The sequence below is a fragment of the Naegleria gruberi genome (assembly GCF_000004985.1).
Source record: "Naegleria gruberi genomic scaffold NAEGRscaffold_3, whole genome shotgun sequence".
Lineage (NCBI taxonomy): Eukaryota > Heterolobosea > Eutetramitea > Acrasida > Naegleriidae > Naegleria > Naegleria gruberi.
Genome location: NW_003163324.1, coordinates 252,471 through 274,632, shown reverse-complemented (window position 1 = coordinate 274,632; position 22,162 = coordinate 252,471). Strand labels below are relative to the sequence as shown.

Genomic DNA, 22,162 nt, shown 5'->3' with positions numbered 1-22,162 from the left:
CGAATTGTGTTAAAAAATGAAATTAATCCTTCTACTCCTTTCAATCTTACTAGTCCAATCCTTGGTTTTTGGACAAGACTATCTCATTCAAACTTTTGCAGGTGGTTTGGGTGATTCTCTCCCTGCTAAGGAATCATCCTTAAATTGGCCATTCGATGTATCAACTGGACCAATCAAGGGAGAATACTTCATTTCTGACACTTATAACCATAGAGTTAGAAAAATCCTTGCAAATGGAACTATGACTACAATTGCTGGTACTGGCTTTGCTGGTTACAATGGAGATGGTATTCTTTCCTCACAAGCTCACTTGTACTATCCATATGATGTGGCTGTAAATGATTTGGGTGAGGTTTATATTGCTGATACGTATAATCATAGAATTAGAAAGATATTATTGAATGGTACCATTATTACTGTGGCTGGTGTTGGAAGTGCTGGTTATTCTGGTGATTATTCTACTGCCATGCAAGCCAAATTGAATTATCCTCATGGTATCTATGTAAAGTCTCAACCTGGTCAACCAAATACTGAGGAATTTATATCAGCGATACATTTAATCATCTTATTAGAAAGGTTTTTTCAAATGGAACAATCATTACTATTGCAGGTAATGGAGAAGGAGATGCAGATGGATATGGTAAATATAATGGTGATAACATGTTGGCAACGTTATCTAGTTTGAATCTTCCAACAACTGTTGCTTTGAATAGTTTAAATGAGGTCTTCATTGCTGATAGTCAAAATCATCGTATCAGAAAGGTTTCAAATAGTGGTATTATTTCAACTGTTGCTGGAACAGGTGTGAGTGGTTATTCTGGTGATGGAATTCCAGCTAATACTACCAAATTAAATACTCCCAATGGTATCACTATCGACTCGAATGATAATATCATTATTGCAGATAGAAATAATCATCGAATTAGACTCATTTCCAATAGTAGTGGAATCATTTCAACACTTGCTGGTAATGGTACTACTGGTTCTCGAGATGAGGAAGTTCTAGCAACCTCTGCCAAACTCAGTCGCCCAGCCGATGTAACCATCGGTTATGATGGAGAGCTGATCATTACGGACACTGATAATTTTGTAATTAGAATTGTCAAACTCAATGGAATGATTTCAACAATTGCAGGAACTGGCTTTGAACGTTTCAATGGTGATAGAGCTACATCCCTCTCTACATTAATTAATCATCCATCCTCTATGGCCTTCAAGGATGGTGAATTAATCTTCTGTGATCGTTCCAATCATCGCGTGAGAAGAATTTCAAAAGATGGTTCTGTAAAGACAATTGCTGGTAATGGAATTGGTGGATACAATGGAGATGGAATGTTGGCAATAGACGCTCAATTGAATTATCCTCATGGTGTTGCTAGTGATTCTATTGGAAATATTTACATATCAGATTCATACAATCATAGAGTGAGAATTGTATTCACAAATGGCACTATTTCAACTATAGCTGGAAATGGTAATTCTGGTTTTAATAAGGATGGAATTCAAGCCACTTCTTCTCAATTGAATTATCCATTCGGTATTGCATTGAATGGAAATGATGAACTTTTCATCTCTGATCGTTCCAATCATCGTGTTAGAAAGGTTTCCAATAATGGTATTATTTCAACCATTGCTGGAACTGGATCCGCTGGATATAATGGCGATGTCATTATGGCAACAGAGGCAAAACTCTATCTTCCTCATGGCGTTTCAGTTGATAATAAGGGAAATGTGTACATTGCTGACAAGCAGAATCATAGAATTCGTAAAATATTAGCAAGTACTGGAATGATTTCCACCATTGCAGGAACAGGACAGGCAGGTTTCAATGATGACAACATGTCAGCTCTCGAATCCAGAGTAAACTCTCCATATGATGTCACAGTTGATGAAAGTGGGCAAGTGATTTATATTGCTGACACTAATAACCACAAAATTAGAAGAATTCAAAATGGAAATTTGACTACCATTGCTGGAAATGGAATTGGAGGATATAATCAAGATGGCATTCTTTCCACACAATCTCAATTATACTATCCATATGATGTTTCAATTGATCCTGTGAGTGGAAAGATTTTCATTGGGGATGCATCCAATTTTCGTATCAGAGTTTTGGAAAAGATTGAAACTCCTGTTTCTTCATCCCTTCCTAAACCTATTGGATCCAAATCATCAAATAATCCTCAACCAAGTAATAGAAATTCAAGTGCTTCTTCTTCAATTGGTGGATCTATCATCGGTTCAATTATTGTAATAATTATTTGTACTGTAGTTTAAATGGTTTCTAAACTTCTCAATAAATCATCTATTATTTTATTATTTTCTTCATTCCTCCGAATTATTAAATGTTCATCTCAAATGTTCAACACATCCCGAATTATGCAATTCAAGCACAAATTCGTGTTGACATTTTTTAATTTTGGAAAACAGCAAATCAAATTTTGGCGCCAACAACCAAAGTTCCAACAACCAGTAAAAAAATGTCGAAACACAAGAAACACTCACATCAGTATGGCCACCCTCAAGAATTTAATTTATTTCTGCAAATCCCAAGTGAAATCTTGATAGAAATTTTAGAATTTGTTGTGGACACATCATTATCCGATCGTGGAACAGTTAAAAATTCTATTAGAATGATGGCCATATTTGAGAGCTTGAGTTGTCGATTAAATTCTAGAATGGAAATGAGAGAATATTTAAATAATTTTTGGTGGAAAGTGTTCGAATTGGAACAACCAGAAAGTAATTCAAAAGAAATTGAAAAAGCAAAGTTGGAAATGATTAAGAAGAATTGCTTGAAAAGGAAAATTCTATTGACAAGACATGCTAGAAGAACACTACTGCATCCAGTTTCAGAGAATAGAGCAGGAGATATTAGAATATTCGTTACTGGATGTAGGAAAAGTGGAAAGACCAGTATAATCAATTCATTTGTTCATGAATTTTTTCCAATTATGGTTTAACGTATGTAAATATTGTGAAACATTCCAATCCTTCATAACTTTAAATCATATGAAACAGTTACGATCCAACAATAGAAGATGTGGATTTGAAATTTATTCGAGTGGATGAAAAATCAATTAGATTGGAATTGAATGATGATATTCATGGAGAGGAATTCAGTTCAATGAAAGAACAGTATATGAAATACAGACAAGCCTTTGTTGTGGTATCATCCATTGACAATTTCATTATGCAAGAATTGATTTTTAATATCGAGCTGATTGTGAAAGCAAAGAATGCAGTGGTGAATGATTTCCCAGTCATGTTTGCACTGAATAAGATTGATTTTTCAAATTCAGATCCAACATATCGAAATCAAGTTGATGAGTATAAGAAGAAGCTTGGACAATTAATCAAAACGTATGATCTTTCGAACAGTGAAATTTTTGAAACGAACGCCACCAGTAATTCGAGTCTGAGGGCCATGTTTGAACAATTGGGAAGAAGACATTATCTTGGATCCTACTCGATCAGTGAAATTCTCAAGTTAGTGTTAAAAGACGATGCAAAAGTATTACAGGTTTCCAACAAGAATGAAAAGTGTAGCATGATGTAAAATAGCATTCATCTTTTCCATCTATCTAATAGTCAAGAAAATTGTAATATCCCATGTGTGATATACAAGAAGTGGCATAATGCAAATTGAAATATTTCGGGTGTCTTTCTATCAACTCATCTGCATCAATAACATGAATATCATCAAGTAACAAACAATAATATTAAGGATTCTTTTCTTCTTGTAGTTGAAGTTCACGATTGCTTGATCGCCTGTTTTCATAATTTGTGCTCCAAAATATCTCGCCCTATTCCATTTGAATTGTTGCATCCTGTCCCCTACTACTTCATTCTCTCAATTCCCTTCCGCTTAATCCTCAACGAATTTATCCTCTTTCATGATGGAATGTTGGCTTATTTCTCAAACGGCATTTGTCCTTTTCCATTACAGTGCCCTTCCAAAAAATCATTCGACTCGCATCTCTCGTGCTCATTTCACCTTCCAAGTATTCAAGCCAAACACAATCTAGATTGTTGTAAACTTTTTCAAAGACGCAATTTAAGGCTGTATCTCGAAATTGTTTTAAAACCAAGCTTCTTGTTATCACAATGAAATAAAAGCAAAAAAATGCTCAAACCAACAATTCTAGTAATTCTTCTAAGTTGCTTGCTTTTCTGCTCAACATTCTTAGACGCAAAGTTTTCTCCAAGTGATGCTCAAGCTATCCAAGATGCTGCCTTTACAGTTTCATCAGGTTTTGCTGCTAGTGCTATTGTGTATCCAGGTGGTAACACAATTAGTTTGTTCTCTGGAAATGGTGACGCCACCACTAAGGTTCGTATTGGTGATTTGACCAAGTTGTTGGTTGCTACTCAAATGTTCAGAATGAGAGATGCTGGAAAGTTGAAACTCGATGATGCTCTCACTAGTACATTCTCCAAGTTTCCAATTTCCTCTGTAACTTTGAGACAATTATCCACACACATGAGCGGTCTCGGTAGACAAGCTCCTTGCAAACTCTTTGATTGTAATCTTTCTAGTGATGAAGTCGTTAAGGCAATGACCGATTCTGGTCTTCCTGGACATTCGTCAGCTATACATGAACCATACTCTGTACCAGTTTATTCTGACTTTGGTTATTGTTGGTTGAGTCAAGCTCTTGCCAAGATGAATGGCCAATCCGTCTCTTCTAATCTTAAGGATGTAATGAAAAGTGCCTCCATGTCCAACTCTGGTCTCGTCTCTGATCTCCTCACTGTTTCCACTCACGTTACTCCAAGCTATGCTGGCAATGCCACCATCACATTCGATTCTGAAGTAAAGTCTGGTTGGTGTGAAGGTTCCATGGATGCTTACTCTACATTGCAAGATTTGACCTATTATGCCTCCTCAATCTTGAATGATGAAAGTATTCTTACTCGTCAAACTGTTCGTGAATTTTTCACTCCTCAATATATTTCTCCAGACGCTCAAAATGCAACTGGTTTTGCCTTTGAAATGAGTCACGATAGCAAGTATAACGTATGGAAGAGATCTAAGAGAGGAAACGTTCTCGGATTTTCTTCTCACATGATCTTTGTTCCAGAATACAAGTTTGCAATCATTTCAATTTCTTCCAATAGAGATGTCTTTGCTACATATATTGCTGAACAAATTTATGCTAAGGCTGTTGGAACACTTATGAGTCAATATGTGTCTGTCATGCCAGCATTTGTTTTACCTCCAGCTCAAGATCAAGCCAAGTACCAAGGTACCTATTTGTGTAATGCTGATGGAACCAATGCCACTTTGTATTATCAAGATGGTCAAACTATTATGAACATTAATTTGGGTGGAATTTATGTTAATTTTGATTTGGATTACCAACCAAATAATGCTTTCATTATTAGAGATATTCAAGAAGCTGCATATATCGATTCTTTGACATTGTTTAAGGGAGGTTACGGAAATGAAGTTCTTAGATTCTCAAATGATAAGGACGGTAACTTGTACTTCTGGATGCCAGGTCTTGATTGGTTCGTTGCTTACACTAAGATTAGTTCTGATGTCAATCCAAAGGCAAGTGCTAGATCCCTCAAGTCTCAAGTCAGAGCATTGAAGGCAGCTGATTCAAACCCTAAATGTAACATTCTTCCAAGATCTGCAGAAATTGATGTTTCAACTCTTCAATCTGCTTTAACAGACCTCAAGAATAACATGGTTAAATCTATTTTGGTTGACAATGGCGCAAAGAATGGATCAGGAATTATTCTTGCCAAATATAGAGATACTGTTGTTATGAACCAAGGTGTTGGTCAAGTTGGTACAAAGGGTAAGGAAACTGAAACCCCTACTGCCGATTCCATCTTTAGAGTTGCCTCTGTCACTAAAGTTTTTACCAGTATGGCTGCTTTGATTGCTCAAGAATTGGGTATTATTAAGAGTATTGATGAACCAATCACTAACTATGTTAAAGATTTCCAATATACTAACAAGTACTTTACGACAGCAACTAACAAGATTACTTTCAGACAATTAATGATCCATGGTGCTGGTTTGTCTAGAACTTCCCCTTGTGACCCATATAATTGCAGTATGACTTTTGATGAATACAGAAAAGCCACTGTTGACTTGTTGCAATTTATGGCTCCATCCATCAGTGATCGTTATTACAGTAATGTAGACTTTACTATTTTGGGTAGAGTTCTTGAATTGATTACAGGTAAATCATTCAGAGAATTCTGTAAGATTAACATTTTCGACAAGTTGGGCATGTCAAACACTGGATTTGATTATACTTCTGATATTCTTTCCAAGATGGTTGTTGGTAGAGATCCAGATTATTTGACCATGTTGTTGGCTCAAGAACCTGCTGGTGGCATGTACAGTACTGCTAATGATATGTTAAAATTCTTCTCTTGTTTCACTTATAGCTCTCTTAACAATGCCAATGCTTGTCCAGTTCCAATTTCAAAGGATGCTATGAGACAATTCATGCCAACATTCTTGGCTAACGATGCTACGTTCACCATTGGTTTGGGTGCCTTTGAAACCATGTATGACAACAAAAATAACTTGTTCTACTTGACTAAGGGAGGTTCTGTTTATGGTTACAATGCCAAACCATTGGTTGTTCCAGAACTTGATTTTGTAATGATTACTTTAGCTTCTTTGAACTCTCCAGTTGCTAACAATATTGCTCTCAAGAATGCTCCAATTATTTTCACTCCAATTATTGAACAACTCCGTAAGAGTGTTGTTGCCCCAGCTTATCCTGATGGTCTCTTGGATAGAATTCAAGGTTCCTACACTGGTTATATTTCATCATGGTTTGCCAATGGTACCATTGTCCTCTATACTGAAACTGCTAAGGCCACTCAAAATCTTGGACCATCAACTGTTCTTAAGGGACATCTCTTGGAAAATGGATTGTCATTCTATGTTGTTCCAGTTAGTCAAAATGGAAAGGTCCATACTATGAAGATTAAGACCAATTTGGATATTGATTGTGCTACTAGTACATTCTCTGGATTTATGAATGCTCCAATGGTTGTTGACTTGTCTGATGCTACTGTTACCCTTTCTCTCCCAACCCTCAATTTTGGTAACAAATTCACTTCCCTCACTGTAAAGAGTGCATCTGCTTCAGTTTTCTCTAGTCTCTTGGCTGTCCTTTTGGCCATTGCCTCTGTTTTCCTTTTGTAAATCTTGTTATAATAAATGTAATGTTATAAACAATACGAATCACTCTCGTTCGGTACGGTAAGTTAGTTCAGGACAATTTAACATCTTTGAGTGAATGCAGAAAATTGTTGAAAGTTACCAATTGTACAGAGTTGACCATTTCAGACAATTGTTAATTTGTGCATTTGATTGATTTGAAAAGTTGGTTCTGTAGGGAGATAATAGTTCTGAAAGAAACGAACTATATTTCTAAATACAAAAAAACTTCACAATCAATTACAAAATTGCATTTTCCGTTTACAAAAAAATGAGTCAACAGAAAGAGGTAAATCCCTTGCAAAATTCTGGTTCGGAATTTAATGCTCCAATAGAAGAAGAAACAACAACTGAATATTCGGAAAATAATCATCATGATGAAAATAATAATAACAATATTAAATATATTGCACAATTTCATACTAGCAATTGGTATTGTCAAGAGAGAGGAAAGGAAATGGAACCTAATTGTTTAAAATACGAATTGGATCATATGTATATGAAGAGGGAATATACCAAGGTTGTGGAATTAATTTTTCAAAGTATCGGAATGCAAGGAATTAATCAAGAATTTAATGATGGTGATGAATTGCTTTCCTATATTTTCAGTGATGATTCCATTGCTAATTTTCTTAAAATGTTCAAATTGTTGAAAGTTCCGATTGTGATTAGGAGAGAAATTCTCGATACCTTCCTAAGATGTTTATTGAAGATTATGAATAATATGAAAGGAGATACTGGTGCAGAATATATGATTATTAAATATTTGAATGTAATAGAGTATGAAATTATTAGAAAGAATGGTGTCTTGCCAAAGAGTCAGAAATTTTCCAAGTCACATGTGGCCAGTTTCATGACACAGATTTGGGAATTCAAGGCAAGAGTTTTGATACATGTCATGAAAAACACTAAATTGAATAAGTACCTTCTCACTCAATGCATTGGTTTATTGCAGAGATGCATCCATGTGAAGGAGTCACTGTTATTCCTTATTAGTGATGAGATTAAAAAGAAGGATGTCACGGTCAATGAACAAGGAGTGGATATCAGATTTAAATTTACAGTCATTGACACTTGTTATCAGACGAATATTAGAAGCTATTCATTCTGGAAGGTGATCTCTGAATGTTATGAACTTTTAGAAATGGATACTTGCTCAAAGAAGTGTACCTACCATGCCAATTCTCTCACCCGATGCTACTCACTCTTCACCCATTTACAAAATACCAAGACCTACACAAAGGAGAAGATCAATATGTTTACAGTTGAGGAAGAAAAATTAGAATCATCCTACTTGAGAAAGGATACTTCGAAAGATATTCCAGAAGAAATCAAGGATATTATAATTTTAGACGATTCAGAGGATAATATGTTTGAATTTGATAGAAAGTTTGTGGATATTTATATTAATAATGGAAGGACCATTTACTCAATCCTCAGCGAGCAAAGAGGAATGAAATCAAATGAAACACTCAACGATAACATGCCTTCAAGAGAAGGGGATGATGATGCTCCTCGAACCTTTGATGCTTCACAACTTTAAATAAGAGAAATGCTAGTTCAATAAATTGTTTATAACTTGGATCCTCTGCTCATGATGGACTTGGCAACAGCATCACCTGTTTCCATAGAACCATGAATTGTGGCTGGAGAATAGTCAGCATAAATTTCACCTGCAAAGTAGATTCTATTTTCAATTGGTTCACCCAAAACTTGTCTACAATTTTCAACAAAGTTCTTTCTGGAGGCATCAGTAACACCACAATAGGCATATGAACCAGCAACGTATTGGAATGATTGCCAATTCTTGACAATACCTCCAATGAAACCGTCATTAGATTCATTCAAACCAAAAACTTTGTGAACCATCTTTCTCATACTTTGAGCAATTTCTTCTTCTGTGTAAAAAAGACCATGATCAGTCTTATTACCCATACTGAAACCAGTCATGTAGTAACCATATTGATCGTGCTTTTGTTGAGTTGTATGTGGGAACCAGAGTTGAGCAACAAATGGATTTTCATCACCAAGGATGATAATATTAGTATCTGGAATCATTGTTCTCCAGAATGGTTTCTTAAATCTCAAAACAACTTTCATACCACTTTGCATTGGTAACATGTTTTGAATAATGTGCTTCTTAATTGGTGACAATGGTGGATTAAAAACAACAGTTTGATTCTTCAATGCAGTGATAGGGACGGTACAAATGACCTTATTACACAAAATTTCACCATCATTGATCTTAATCATTCCCGATTTGCATGTATAATCAATTTTACGGACAACATAATCAAGTTTAACCTGATCCTTAAGTGATAAATTATTCAATAAATATTTCATCAAGGATGGTTCCATATAGTGGTCACCATTAAGCTGGAAGTTTCCTGAACCATATGGCCACTTGTTTCCTTCTTCTTGTATACCCTTAGCACTAACTGTATTAATGCACCCACCATTTGTTTTGGCGAGGAGTGAATCAATAAAAACGTGATACTTTTCTGGAATCTTTCTCTTGACTAACCATTCCTTAATTGACATATCTGGGCTTGTTTTTAATTCCTTATCTTCCATCAATTCATCAATAATACCAAGCATTTCCTTAGCAATAGGTGAATCAATCGAATGAAGTTTTCCATCTAATTTCCGATAAGCATATCAAACTAAAAAACACTTACCAATGAAATACATGGCACCATGTTCCTTTGGATTAGTCTTTGAAAAATCAAAAACGTGATCGAGTGGTACTTTCAACTTGGTAAGAATATCATGAGCCATGCTTCCTTGACCATGAATAAATTCAGCACCAATTTCAATACCACTTTGGGTATCAGAATAGATACGCCCACCCAAACGAGAGTCAGCTTCGACAATAAGGAAATCACTCATTCCCACCGAGTTAAAATGATGAGCAGCGGAAAGCCCAGCCAAACCACCACCTATTATCAAGACGTTACAGCATAATGTTGATTGTTGTTTCATTTTTTTTCTTTTCAAATTTGAACAAAGTTGCTTGGAGTGCGAAGTGCAAAAAAAATACCAAATGAAGAAAAATTGTGCATTCTCGTTTCTTAGGCTATTGTTGTGAGAATAAACTGTGTGAATTGGGCGGGATGAAAGGCTATTGAGTAGCTTGTTTGGTAGTATTATAATAATAATGAGGCTGTCGTTAGTGCACAATTGGAGGATAATTAAGGTTGGTTTTGAGTTTGGTGTTTACAGTTATCAAGAGAGGACAATTTTGGCTTGGCGCCATTTTTTGCCGTTTTGTTACTTGATTTTCGAATAAGTTTTTAAATAAAAAATGAAAAGACAAATCATTGTGGATCGTCAGCAACAACAACAAATTCATCACGAAAAGATAAAAGCTGTCACTGATTTAGAAAATTCAGTGCCTCCTTCTACTCCATCTATAAAGAAGAATATTCTTTCATCATCTTCGGGTCCGATCAAAATAAAAGAAACTCAGGATAAATCTTTTTCATCACAAAAGACAACAACAGGAGGTCAGAAACGAAAGGCTCTTGGTGATATTACAAATCAAGAGAAGTCAACAATCACAACACAAACAAATCAACAACCTACAAAGAAGAAAAAATCCGAATTGACTACCAAGAATTTAACAAATCAAAAACCACAATTGAAAATACCAACAATTGAAGAATGTGAGGCTATTGAACTTTGTCCACAAGCTGATTCTATAGCAGACTTTTTAGAATATCCAACTCCAATATTTATGGAATTTAATCCAGAGACTGGTAAGGCTGAAGATGTATTTGTGACACTTTCTGACGAAAAGATGAAACAAGTGACCAAGCCTCCAACTAGTGAGGATTCTTCACTTCCTTTTCAAGTTGATGTTGATTCAAGTGGTCTTCCACTACCTTCTCCAATGCCTTCAGCAATTACTCCAATTTCATTTGATGACATCTTTGATGCACTGTGATAAAGTTGTAGAAATAACAAGACTATCGAGTTAAAACAAATACATCCTGAACAATTAATAGTATTCCAATCTCCTCTCCGTTTTAATTTATAATAAATTGTGAAAATAATCATCACCATCATAATAAAATTAATAATTTAATATATGTACATGAAATTGATTCCAAAATTATTTCTTACGCATATGTTCCTTTCTTGTAGCATTTTGTAATGCTTCCGTATCCACATCAGCAGCTGGGAGTTGTATATATCGGACTGTGCTTCCTCTGATGAAACAATTTTTAATACAGCATAAATATGGATACTTTTCCTTGTCCTCAACTTGTACATTATTTAATTTAACATTTAAATATTGATCAACACTGTGCAAAGTTCCTCTCAGTGATACATCATTCTTCAACTCGACAATCACTTCCTTATCAACAAGAGTTTTAAAAAAACTGAAAAATAACACCATTTTTTTTTAACTTTTAAAATTTATTGTTTTTTATTTGAAATGGGAATTAATAATTATTGGAACTTTCTCTTCACCTTCATTTGGTTCAGAATAGGTCCTTATCTTGCTATCATCATTTCTTTTCATCTCGACTAATACTTTTACCTTCTTCACATGTTCTATAAAATGTTGAAAATCAAATTAGGTTATTTTGTGTTTCTTATTGGCCATTCTCATTAGTCTTAAATTGAGATCATAATCCTGTTTGCTTGATTCTTCCTCAGAGTCAGATTCAATCGTTGTTGCTTCACTCATTGCTCTTTTTTTAGTATCATTCTCTTCAGTTGTTGACGATGAAGATCCTCCAGCTAGTTTGACTTTAAATTTGTATTGAATGAGATCATCCCAATCGAATTCTTTTGCTTTCTGAGCACTTGACTCGGATTCGAAAGAAATAATGCATTTCCTTTTGGCTTCCTTGAAAATCATAATTTCAATAAGTCCAAATAATCTTGTAAAGAGTACTTTGAGTTTTTCTTCAGTTATTTCCTGAGATTTCTTCCAAGAAACTATGACTTGTCGAGTGGGACCTGATTCCTTCTTGTCTTTTTTTTCCTTCTTTTCTCTTTCCTGCTTCTTTTCTTGAACTTTGTACAGGGCATCATAGGCTCCACTTTCCTTAATTCTTGATGCCAATTCCTTATTAGCAAAGACTAGATCCATATTCTCTTTTTTCAATCGATTTTGATGAGCTTGTTTTTCTCTCTCCTCCAAAGATTCTCTCAACTCTTTAGTTTTTTCATCCATTTCCTGTTTTTGCTTTTCTTTAAATTCTGCTTGCTTTAGAATAAGATCATATTTAGTTTTGAGTTCGGGATCTTTGAGGATTGAGTTGGCTTCTGTTATTTTAGAAAATTTGGTCTCATAGTCCTTCTTTTTCTCTTCATCATCGACAACTCTATCAGGATGGTAGAGTGCTGCCATCTTACGAAAACCTTTTTGAATAATTTCGGAAGAGGCATCTTGCCAATTTTCAATTCCTAAAACTTCATAATACTTTCCATTCGGATCAACTTTGTGTTTTGTGGATGACGATTGGCTATCTTGTTGTGATGACATTTTTTCTTTATCTATTATTTGAAGATGGAGTGTTTTAATTTCATAATAATAACGGTAATTAACGATGGCACCATTTGCCAATAGTTATTGAATTCTAATATCCTCATTTCTATTATTCATCATTTAGTAAAAACATCATATAATAATCGCCACCTGATTTATTTTCTAATTGTATTTACTACACAAATAACAAATATTGTAGCCCTATTTATCATTTGCATCAAAATTCCAAATTATTATCAATATTATTTACTTTGATTTGAAAGCAACTTCAAGTAATAATCTATCCATTTGTTCATCAAATTCCTTCTTCATTGGATTTGTGGTATCAATATTTGGTCCAAACAAACCAAAAACTGGCTTGGCCACTGGTGATTTGATGGAAGCATTTGTTGGTTCAACTCCTTCTCGGATAGTATCAGAGACAGCATAGTCTCTCATCCACAAACCGTATCTGAAAAAGTCTGGTTTTTGTTTTTCTCTCTATCATCATGATGTTGATATTCAATATCCAATAATAAATATGAAATTATAAATTTTCGACTATTTAACACTCTTTTTACTAGTTTCAAAACCTACCCATTCTCCTTCAAATAATCTTCTACCAAGATATGGTCCACCTCCAATTCCAGCGATACACACTGCAAGTGCCAAGCACGGTCCGAGCGATGCTGAAGCCATGAAATATTTTTTTTAAATTTTTTGTTTGGAATTAATTGTCTGTGATGATAGCAATCTCACTCTTGCCGAACTATATGATTGTTATCATATTACTAGTGTTTATTACTAATAGGTGGACGATCATAAATATTGTTATCATTCACAACGATGAAATATAATTAAATAAAATAAAAATTTATTAAAAAATTGATTGAATAAAAAAAATGATGCTTAAAACTCAAAAGACTGTCGCTTCTCCAATGCAAAAATTGGTGAGATTTTTAGTGAGAGGACACAAACTTTCACCACAACAAGGAGCTGAAATTATGCACCACATTGAAAATAATACTCTCAAATTAAGAAATGAATTAAAGTATAAGGAATATATTGGAAAAGCCTTCACCGGAGAAAATACACCAAATGTTACAGCCTACGTTAATGGATTGGGTACCGTTAATAGAGTTGTTGTTGATGAATCCCTCTCTAAATTGTCTAAAAACAGATTGGAAAGTTTCATCGTCTCTGCTGTTGCTAAAGCTCTCAAGCAACCAAAGGAACACGTCCATCAAAACATGAAAAACATTAACACTGAGGCCATGTCTCTCCTCTATAACGCTTTGGAATCATACAACTCCAAGTTGGACTCACTCACTGATGACTATAATCAAATTATTAGACAAGCCTTCGTCAATGACCAATTATATGCTAATGCTCTCTATCAACAAGTGTAAGTTGTTCAATAATTAACATGATTGGAAATTAATTCCGGAAATTATCATCATCACATAATAATAATTTGAATATTATTATTAATAATAATAACCATCATCACAAAATAACAATAATTATTCGGAAATAGTTTGGAAGAATCATTCAAGCCTGAAGGATATCTGCATGAAGATGAAGAATTACTTTACATTGAAAAGAAGAAGCAAGGACTCAGCGAAAGAGAAATGGATAACATTATGTTGGGAGATAAGGTCCCTGATAGTAGTTTGTTGTAAATTAACAACAATTTCATATCATTGGGAATAACTAAGTAATAAACACCGTTTAAATTATTGTATTTTATAGATCTCCTTATTGTTAAATAAAATCTTAAATTATTAGAGAGCTCTGTTTTATTTGGTTATTTGTTAAATTATCTATTTCTTTGGATGAATCTTCGTTGTGCCTTATATTCCATATCTTTTCTTTGACACATAACAAATATGGCCTTTTCAATGAGATGGCGTTTGAAACCAGCATTTTCCAAATTACTAACAATGGCTTCAACTTGTGTTGTGTGACCGATAGGAGTAATTTTGAGGATTTCATTTTCAATATTTTGTAAATCTTTTGACATGGAAGCTAATGCAAGTTCTCCACCCAAACCATGACTATTGATGGCTTCGACTGTAGAGCTCTTGAATAATCTCACTGCTTCTTCTGCATGTTTGAGAGTGGCTGAATCAGCAAGTTCCATTTTGGCAAGAGATTCTGAAATACGAATTAAGGCTTCCAATTGTCTTACCGTTATAGGAATAATAGAGTCTTCAGTCTTACTGGCTTCTCTTTGTTGTACATAGAAATTCAATAAAAATTCAGAGGCATCATCACTCAATCTAGGTGAACAAGATGAACGAGCAAAGGCAATATACCTCTTGAGTTTGTAGATGCTACTTTCGTCTTGTGTATTCTTAGTGCTATCACGCTTGTGATTAAGAACGTGATTGGCAATTCTCTGATCTCTGTCTTTATCCACCAAATCTCTCACAATAAATATCATGTCAAATCTTGAAAGGATAGTAGTTTGGAAATCAATTTGTTCAGCTGGAGATCTGAAATCATCATATCTACCAAAGAGAGGGTTGGCAGCTGCTAAAACAGACGTTCTACTGTTCAATACAGTTGTGATACCAGCTTTGGCAATTGAAATAGTTTGTTGTTCCATAGCTTCGTGAATAGCAACTCTGTCTTGTTCTCTCATCTTGTCAAATTCGTCAATACAGACAATACCACCATCAGCCAGAACCATTGACCCTCCTTCCAAATAGAATTCACCTGTTCCAGGTTCCTTAATAACACAAGCAGTTAAACCAGCAGCACTACTGCCTTTACCACTTGTATAAACTCCAATTGGGGCAACCTTTTCCACAAATTTCAGTAATTGAGATTTGGCAGTGGAAGGGTCACCAAGGAGCAAAACATTAATGTCACCTCTTCTTCTAATACCATCATTGAGCGTTTTGGCAGAACCTCCAAATAATTGACAAGCAAGAGCCTTCTTAATATCTTCGCAACCATAAATGGCAGGGTCAATAGATTCTGCAATATTCTTGTAGAGATTCTTTTGTTTGGCGAATTGTCTCATTTCATTTTCCTCACTGCTTGAAAATTCAATCCTTGATCTACCAGAACCATCATTTGTAATTTCAAATCCAATTACTCTTAAATAAGGTTGTGAAATATTAGAATCCGATTTCTTAGCTCCAGAAGAGTGGAATGTACTCATAATTGCAACTGCATTGACTCTTGTACCTGGTGGCGTTCTTTCAACAAGATATCTATCACTATACATTAAAATGGTTCTAGGCATGTCACCTGTTGTTACAGTTTCAGGGCTTTCCTGTAATTTGAGTGTTTGTTGATCGTAATATTTACATTTATCAGGTACTACTCTGAAAGATCCTTTACATCCACCTTCATTGTTACATCTTGTTGGAAGTGTTATTCCAGTAAAACCTAAAATGTGTCAGATCCAAATTTACTGAAATATAATATACTAACCTGGATTTACATGAATGATTTCTTCCTTAGGACAAAGAGAACATCTAATATAGGCCTTTTCAATCTTTACACTCACTCTAGAATTATTAATAATGATTCCTTTCACACAAACAACTTTACCAACGTCTTCTGCTTTCAAATCTCTAATGTTAATAGGTTTTGCAATTGACCATTTGAATGTGACTTGAAAAGGAATATCCTTCAAAAATTCTTTAAATTCTTCTTCTGATTGTTTTTCAGTTGTTGGTTTACACAGTTTGGGTATGACACTTTCCTTGACATGTTTTTCCACCTATTTCCAAAATTTTAGAATTTCCGTATCATCAAACTTACCAAAGGAATATATGTATTAGGTGTGTTAATGATGGCATTATGTAAATTATCATTGAATGCCGAGAGGTGCAACAATTCAACTTCTAAATAGTAGAGCCCATTAGCAAAGTGAGACCTCATTTGATCCTTATAAATATATTGATTATCCTGTTTAAAATTATTAATAAATAAACCAAAGACTGTTCCGGCATTCGACTCGGTTATTGTACTCAAATCGACATTTCCATCAGTCTTTGGAGCAAAGATTTTGTTTGATGAAAAATCGGTCATTTTTTTTGAATTGATTAACGTTTTAAAATTGTTTTTGGCGGCAAAACGATTCCCAGACAATTCAAGCCCAAAACATTTTCTGGATTGTGAAAAGCTTCAGAAGAAAGAATTGTCAAGATAATGAGGATGAATGTTTTCTTTCAAAAATGTCCTTCTTTAAAGAAGAAATAATGTCAATAAAAAGGTCTGTACAATATGCAATAAATTAACTAATTGCAACAATCAAATTGGTCAGAATAATAATTTGAACTTAGGAATAATCACATCGAATCATAGAGCTAGGTTTAGATAAAGAGTTTTGTTTCATCATTCAAAGGTCCCCTGCTCAAACTGTTCACACCAAAAATACCAATTAATTAAATGTTCATAAAATTTTGGGTTTCAATTAAAAAAATAATAACAGGATTTTTCAATAATTATTTGACAACATTCCGACGATTAGATAACACAGTGGTATTTATCTTCTTATATTTTATATTCATCATGATGAAGATGTAATTTGTTATCCAAATGTTTCCGTTACACACGTTTGGCGCCTTTTTCAAGTTTTCAAAATCAAAAAAATAACTTGACACCATAACGTTTGTTTATTGTGTGTTTTCATCAGCAGCAGGATCAAATCATCATCACACTGCGTGACAAGTTTAAACTTCTCCAAAATGAGAGTATTTGCAAAGAAAAAAACTGATAGAGGAAGAAAGTTATCATCAGAACTATTCGGATCTACTCATAAAGATGATGATAATGAAACTCGTTTTGAGACGATTATTCGTCCACCAACAACAGAAGAGGAAGCATTTAGTTTATCAGAAGATGATGATAAACCAGAATCTACATCAACAGCCACTAGTAGTTCAACCTCTACTACCAATAGAAATCCTAGAGTAGCCAAAAGAAAGTCAATCGAAACATCAACAAGTAAAAAGACCTCTTCTTTTGACACTTCTGATTCTGATTCCGAAAAGGATTCAGATGACTCTGATTTTGAAGTAAAGAAAAAGAAGAAAAAGAAACAGAAACAAACTAAAAAAAAGAGAAACTCAAGGACATCTCAACAGGATGAGGAAGTTGACGAAGATTGGGATAAACAAATGAAAGAATACGTTCAAAAAGCCAACAAGTTCTTTGGTGAAGTTGATGCAACCAAATTGCAGAAGGCTAACCTTAAAGAAGAAGAGGAATTGCTGAGTAAACAGGCCGAAAAAGAAATTTTAGAAAATGCAAAGAAGGAACAAGAAGCTGTAAAGGATGCTCAAAACATTCTGAAATCTCAAAAACAAGCAACTGAATTACAACGAGAAATACTTGAAGGAAGCAGCGTAGTAGTGGAGTTTCAAGTGGTTCACAACTCACCAGTTCCACTGTACAACAACAACAGACCGAAGAAGAAAAACAAAACCAAGTTAAGCGACAAGAGTATGAAAGATATTGTCGATCTGTTGAAGGTATTATGCCACCAATGACCTATGAAGAGTATTTATTGGACGCTGATACTCTCATTCCAGCTAGTGAAGTTACCGACCTAGATGATTTGGATCGTGTATAGATTATTCAGTATACTAGGCATGAATTGTGATTGAATTGTGAAAGATAGCTATGGAATTGGATTCCATTCCTTCATCAGATTCAATCCATCTAAGCAACAATTTTATAATTTATTATTAAAAAAAACATTCTTAAAAACATTAAAGTTGACCAAAACATTACAATGATAATTAAGAATATAAAAATACATTTACAATGAGAAGAATTTTATTATGTTCCATTCCTGGTTGATCTATGGATTTCGGAATTGCAAAAAACTTGTGTCCAGGACATCCGTAGGAATTGCTTAAACACCCGCGGCCTGCACTAACTTTTCATGGATGATCAAAACACTATAAATTATCAGCATCATATTAATATTAGGAGATTTAAATATTAAAAAACAAAAAGAACATTAGAGAGTGATCATATCAAAAATCATGCTATCAACAATTTTCTTACTAATTTTCCTATTAATTTTGATTCAATTGATTATTTGGGCTCGTCGATGGTATTCCAATTATCAAAAAGTCTCACACATGAAGGGAATCAGTCAGATCATGTATTTTCCCTTCCGATTGCCTCTCCTTGCTCCACTCTATAATTTACAGGATTGGAGAGGAGTGAGCACCCTGATGAAGACTCACGGTGATCCAGAGACCAAATCTCTACGAATTTCAATGCTCTACTATAATGTTCTGGTGGTGAGTGATAGGGAAATGTTGAAGGAATTGTTCACCTCCAAGCAATCCTTCTTTGAAAAGCCATTCTTTGAGTATGACATGTTGAGTGTCTTTGGTGAGAATATTTTGACTGCCTTAAGAACTGAAACTTGGAAGAAACATCATGCTGCATGTAATTTGGCATTCAATGATGATAATTTGAGATTTGTTTGTGAGAAATCTATTGAAACATCTGATTTATTATTCGAAACCAAGTGGAAAAATCTTGAGAGAGATCGTGATGGTTGTTTTATTATTGAGCCAAACATTGATTTTTCAAATGTTACTTTGGGTATGTTTTTGAAATATTGATTTGGATTATACTAAACCTTCAACAGATGTTTTGGGTAAGGCAGGATTTGGATTTTCTTTTGGAATATTTGCAGAAGATAATGAAGGAAGAGACTTTACCAAATCTCTCAATTATATCATTGATGTTGGCGTTGTGTTGAGAAGATATATTCTCATCAATTATCCTTCATTGTATCCATTGGCTTGCAAACTTTCAGGTTTGGATAAGGCAGTCGAAAAGGTTCATGGTGTCCTATTGAAATGTGTCAATGAGAGAAAGAGAGAAATTGAAGAAATGGGTGCTGATTATGACCATAAGGATATTTTGAGTTTGTTAGTCAAGGCAAATACTCAAGACAAGTTACTGAGTGATGATGAGCTTATTAGTAATGCTTTTGTATTGAGTGCAGCTGGTTTTCACACCTCTTCCACTACTTTGCAGTGGATTATTTATGAATTGTCAAGAAATGAGGAAATTCAACAGAAAGCAAGACAAGAGGTTTTCAACTTGTTGGGAAGAAAGAGAGGAGCAACTATGGATGATTATGAAAGTTTCCAATATTTGAATGCTGTAATTATGGAATCGTTGAGACTTCATCCACCAGTTACCAGTGTTATCAAACAAGTTTGCAAGAAGGAGACCACACTTGGTAAATTCACAATTCCAAAAGATACTGAAATTGATATTTTTATTGGAGGAACTCACTTGGATGAAAGATATTGGAGTGAACCATCTAAATTTGATCCAAATAGATTTTTAAACACTGAAGGTCAACTGGAAAGAAGAAATGATTTTACATTTATTCCATTCTCAAAGGGTTTGAGAAAATGTATTGGTTTTAGATTTGCTGAGAGAGAAATTTGCATGGTATTATCCAGATTATTGCAAAAATATCAATTTTACAGTTTGAGCGATGAGGAAGTGGAAGAAAATGTTGGAATTACTGTTGCTCCTTTAAATTTAAAGATCAAGGTTAAACCAATTCAATAAATTCAAAATTGAAGATATTGAGCCATCAATACGAAACTTTCTCAGATTGTTCTCCTAAGAGACCCAAGAGGAGTGTATTTATATTTGACCCTAACATGATATTTTGTAAAATGAATGAGATGGAGTGTAATAGTGTAAGCTTTGTGATGAAAACTGACAATTATATTCAATTCTAACAGTATGAAATTGATTACAGATGTATTAGTTGTTTTTGGACGTTTCTGATTTCCGTCAATTCTCTATTGACTACCTTGAAAATAGTTGAAATTGAATCAGGCCATATTTAGTAAACACTAATAGTATTTAAAATTCAAACTATTCTGACATGTTTGATTTCACATAAAATTATTTGAAATTTAATTGAATAAGAATGAATAGAGCTTTATTGATCAATTCTGGCAATGTAGTAAATCTTTGCTGATTTAAAACCGTTGAACTCAGTAGAAGCAGAGTTAGTATAAGCACCAAATTCTTCTACAAAGATAACATCACCACATTCCAAACAGTTTGGAAGTTGGTGAGAGTCCTTGATAATGACGTCCATACTATCACAAGTAGAACCGTACAAGGTGACAGCCTTATCAGAATGTCCAACTCTGTTTTCAACTTCATCTGTAACATTGTCAGAGATGAGTTCTTCATAGCTCAAGAATTTCAATTCAGGTTCAGCATGGTCAAAGATAAGACAATTGAAACTATGGTAAACACCTTCGTAGATATAATACAAAACACGAGACTTTTCAATTCTTCTAGAGAAGATTGAAGTAATCAAAGTGTGAGTACTGTGAGCAATATATCTACCTGGTTCAGCAATGATTTGAGTTCCACTTTCGACAGGGAACAATTCATCTAAGAGGGGTTTGATGGTTCTAGCAACAGAAATGAAAGCAGCATTTCCGTGCTTTTGACTTCTTCCTTGCCAACCTCCACCAAGGTCGAGCAACCACAATTTCTTGTTCAAAACCTTAAAGCCGTAATCAAAAACAGCACGAGCATCTCTAATTGCTTTGATGAAAGAATTAACATCATTACAACCAGAGCCAACATGGAATGAAACACCAGCAAGATTCAAGCCTAAATCTTTGATGATATCAACCATTTCAAAAGCAACGCTCAATTCAGCACCAAATTTAGTACTGAATTGACAGAGAGAATGACTATCGTCAGTCTTGATACGAATAACAATTTGAGCTTCTGGCCAATATTTCTTCAACTTGTACAACTCATCAATATTGTCAGCAGTAGTATATTGAACACCACTGGTACGAGCATATCTCAAGTGAGAAATAGGGTGACAAGGATTGGCATAAATACATCTATTGGCCAATTCATCATTGTTAGTAATGACATGCTTGACACGTTCAATTTCATCACGTGAAGCAACATCAAAACCACAACCAAGCTTTTCAAGAACTGACAAGAATTGAGGATTTGGATTACACTTAATAGCATAGAAAGGAGTAACACGTGGTAATTCTTCTCTCCATGTTTTAACTTGTCCTAGCACCTCAGACAAGTCAACAACATAGAAAGGTTCCTCAATTGTTGGGAGTTCATCATTTTGGTTTTCAGCCTTGATCTTTGTTTCATACATGTGTTTGATAATTTTCTTGGTTGACATTTCTGTTGGAATAAAATCAACATTGTATTGTTCAAAGAAGGCTTTCTTGTCCATTGATTCATAATCAAAACCAAAGACTGGTACATCTTCTGGTTTTACTTCCTTTGATGGAAGTGGGAGAAGAGAAGTTCTATCAGAACATACTTCACTCTTCTCAATAATATAATTTAAGTGTTCAGTATTAGTTACTGATTCATAGTCTACAATTTCATTTTGGATTGGATTTGGGTTAACAATGATAGTTTCCATTGAGTTAATTGATTGTTCTTTTAGTGTTTTGCGG

The 22,162-nt window shown here is 34.4% G+C and overlaps 14 protein-coding genes across 14 annotated transcripts; 8 read left to right on the top strand and 6 right to left on the bottom strand.

Annotated features, from left to right (window-relative positions):
* Positions 1-16: 16 nt before the first annotated feature.
* On the top strand, positions 17-2,277 carry NAEGRDRAFT_62247 (uncharacterized protein; the record flags this gene model as incomplete). The annotated part of the gene is made up of 2 exons (XM_002682394.1): positions 17-507; positions 573-2,277. 2 exons carry the CDS (start codon positions 17-19, stop codon positions 2,275-2,277), a joined length of 2,196 nt encoding a protein of 731 aa, XP_002682440.1.
* Positions 2,278-2,862: 585 nt separating this feature from the next.
* On the top strand, positions 2,863-3,741 carry NAEGRDRAFT_78026 (uncharacterized protein). The gene is made up of 2 exons (XM_002682393.1): positions 2,863-2,964; positions 3,022-3,741. The coding sequence occupies exon 2, from the start codon at positions 3,128-3,130 to the stop codon at positions 3,557-3,559; it is 432 nt and encodes a 143-aa protein (XP_002682439.1). The 5' UTR covers positions 2,863-2,964; positions 3,022-3,127; the 3' UTR covers positions 3,560-3,741.
* A 385-nt stretch (positions 3,742-4,126) lies between these two features.
* NAEGRDRAFT_62245 (uncharacterized protein) lies at positions 4,127-7,183 on the top strand (the record flags this gene model as incomplete). Its single annotated transcript, XM_002682392.1, has 1 exon — positions 4,127-7,183. The coding sequence occupies one exon, from the start codon at positions 4,127-4,129 to the stop codon at positions 7,181-7,183; it is 3,057 nt and encodes a 1,018-aa protein (XP_002682438.1).
* Positions 7,184-7,469: 286 nt separating this feature from the next.
* Positions 7,470-8,741, top strand: NAEGRDRAFT_45665 (uncharacterized protein; the record flags this gene model as incomplete). Its single annotated transcript, XM_002682391.1, has 1 exon — positions 7,470-8,741. One exon carries the CDS (start codon positions 7,470-7,472, stop codon positions 8,739-8,741), a length of 1,272 nt encoding a protein of 423 aa, XP_002682437.1.
* A 14-nt stretch (positions 8,742-8,755) lies between these two features.
* Positions 8,756-10,174, bottom strand: NAEGRDRAFT_55992 (amine oxidase:FAD dependent oxidoreductase). Its single transcript, XM_002682200.1, has 2 exons — positions 9,877-10,174; positions 8,756-9,837 (listed from the first exon to the last, which is right to left on the bottom strand). Exons 1-2 carry the CDS (start codon positions 10,085-10,087, stop codon positions 8,771-8,773), a joined length of 1,278 nt encoding a protein of 425 aa, XP_002682246.1. The 5' UTR covers positions 10,088-10,174; the 3' UTR covers positions 8,756-8,770.
* Positions 10,175-10,502: 328 nt separating this feature from the next.
* NAEGRDRAFT_62242 (uncharacterized protein) lies at positions 10,503-11,144 on the top strand (the record flags this gene model as incomplete). The annotated part of the gene is made up of 1 exon (XM_002682390.1): positions 10,503-11,144. One exon carries the CDS (start codon positions 10,503-10,505, stop codon positions 11,142-11,144), a length of 642 nt encoding a protein of 213 aa, XP_002682436.1.
* A 168-nt stretch (positions 11,145-11,312) lies between these two features.
* NAEGRDRAFT_44241 (uncharacterized protein) lies at positions 11,313-11,600 on the bottom strand (the record flags this gene model as incomplete). Its single annotated transcript, XM_002682199.1, has 1 exon — positions 11,313-11,600. One exon carries the CDS (start codon positions 11,598-11,600, stop codon positions 11,313-11,315), a length of 288 nt encoding a protein of 95 aa, XP_002682245.1.
* A 180-nt stretch (positions 11,601-11,780) lies between these two features.
* Positions 11,781-12,698, bottom strand: NAEGRDRAFT_45663 (uncharacterized protein; the record flags this gene model as incomplete). The annotated part of the gene is made up of 1 exon (XM_002682198.1): positions 11,781-12,698. One exon carries the CDS (start codon positions 12,696-12,698, stop codon positions 11,781-11,783), a length of 918 nt encoding a protein of 305 aa, XP_002682244.1.
* Positions 12,699-12,836: 138 nt separating this feature from the next.
* NAEGRDRAFT_78024 (uncharacterized protein) lies at positions 12,837-13,379 on the bottom strand (the record flags this gene model as incomplete). The annotated part of the gene is made up of 2 exons (XM_002682197.1): positions 12,837-13,181; positions 13,278-13,379. The coding sequence occupies 2 exons, from the start codon at positions 13,377-13,379 to the stop codon at positions 12,948-12,950; spliced, it is 336 nt and encodes a 111-aa protein (XP_002682243.1). The 3' UTR covers positions 12,837-12,947.
* Positions 13,380-13,582: 203 nt separating this feature from the next.
* Positions 13,583-14,362, top strand: NAEGRDRAFT_62239 (uncharacterized protein; the record flags this gene model as incomplete). The annotated part of the gene is made up of 2 exons (XM_002682389.1): positions 13,583-14,085; positions 14,218-14,362. The coding sequence occupies 2 exons, from the start codon at positions 13,583-13,585 to the stop codon at positions 14,360-14,362; spliced, it is 648 nt and encodes a 215-aa protein (XP_002682435.1).
* Positions 14,363-14,499: 137 nt separating this feature from the next.
* On the bottom strand, positions 14,500-16,730 carry NAEGRDRAFT_29938 (uncharacterized protein; the record flags this gene model as incomplete). Its single annotated transcript, XM_002682196.1, has 3 exons — positions 14,500-16,082; positions 16,128-16,352; positions 16,457-16,730. The coding sequence occupies 3 exons, from the start codon at positions 16,728-16,730 to the stop codon at positions 14,500-14,502; spliced, it is 2,082 nt and encodes a 693-aa protein (XP_002682242.1).
* Positions 16,731-17,389: 659 nt separating this feature from the next.
* On the top strand, positions 17,390-18,276 carry NAEGRDRAFT_62237 (uncharacterized protein; the record flags this gene model as incomplete). The annotated part of the gene is made up of 2 exons (XM_002682388.1): positions 17,390-18,055; positions 18,109-18,276. 2 exons carry the CDS (start codon positions 17,390-17,392, stop codon positions 18,274-18,276), a joined length of 834 nt encoding a protein of 277 aa, XP_002682434.1.
* A 538-nt stretch (positions 18,277-18,814) lies between these two features.
* On the top strand, positions 18,815-20,272 carry NAEGRDRAFT_78023 (cytochrome P450; the record flags this gene model as incomplete). Its single annotated transcript, XM_002682387.1, has 2 exons — positions 18,815-19,268; positions 19,315-20,272. 2 exons carry the CDS (start codon positions 18,815-18,817, stop codon positions 20,256-20,258), a joined length of 1,398 nt encoding a protein of 465 aa, XP_002682433.1. The 3' UTR covers positions 20,259-20,272.
* Positions 20,273-20,640: 368 nt separating this feature from the next.
* On the bottom strand, positions 20,641-21,933 carry NAEGRDRAFT_30077 (uncharacterized protein; the record flags this gene model as incomplete). The annotated part of the gene is made up of 1 exon (XM_002682195.1): positions 20,641-21,933. The coding sequence occupies one exon, from the start codon at positions 21,931-21,933 to the stop codon at positions 20,641-20,643; it is 1,293 nt and encodes a 430-aa protein (XP_002682241.1).
* Between the last annotated feature and the right edge of the window lie 229 nt (positions 21,934-22,162).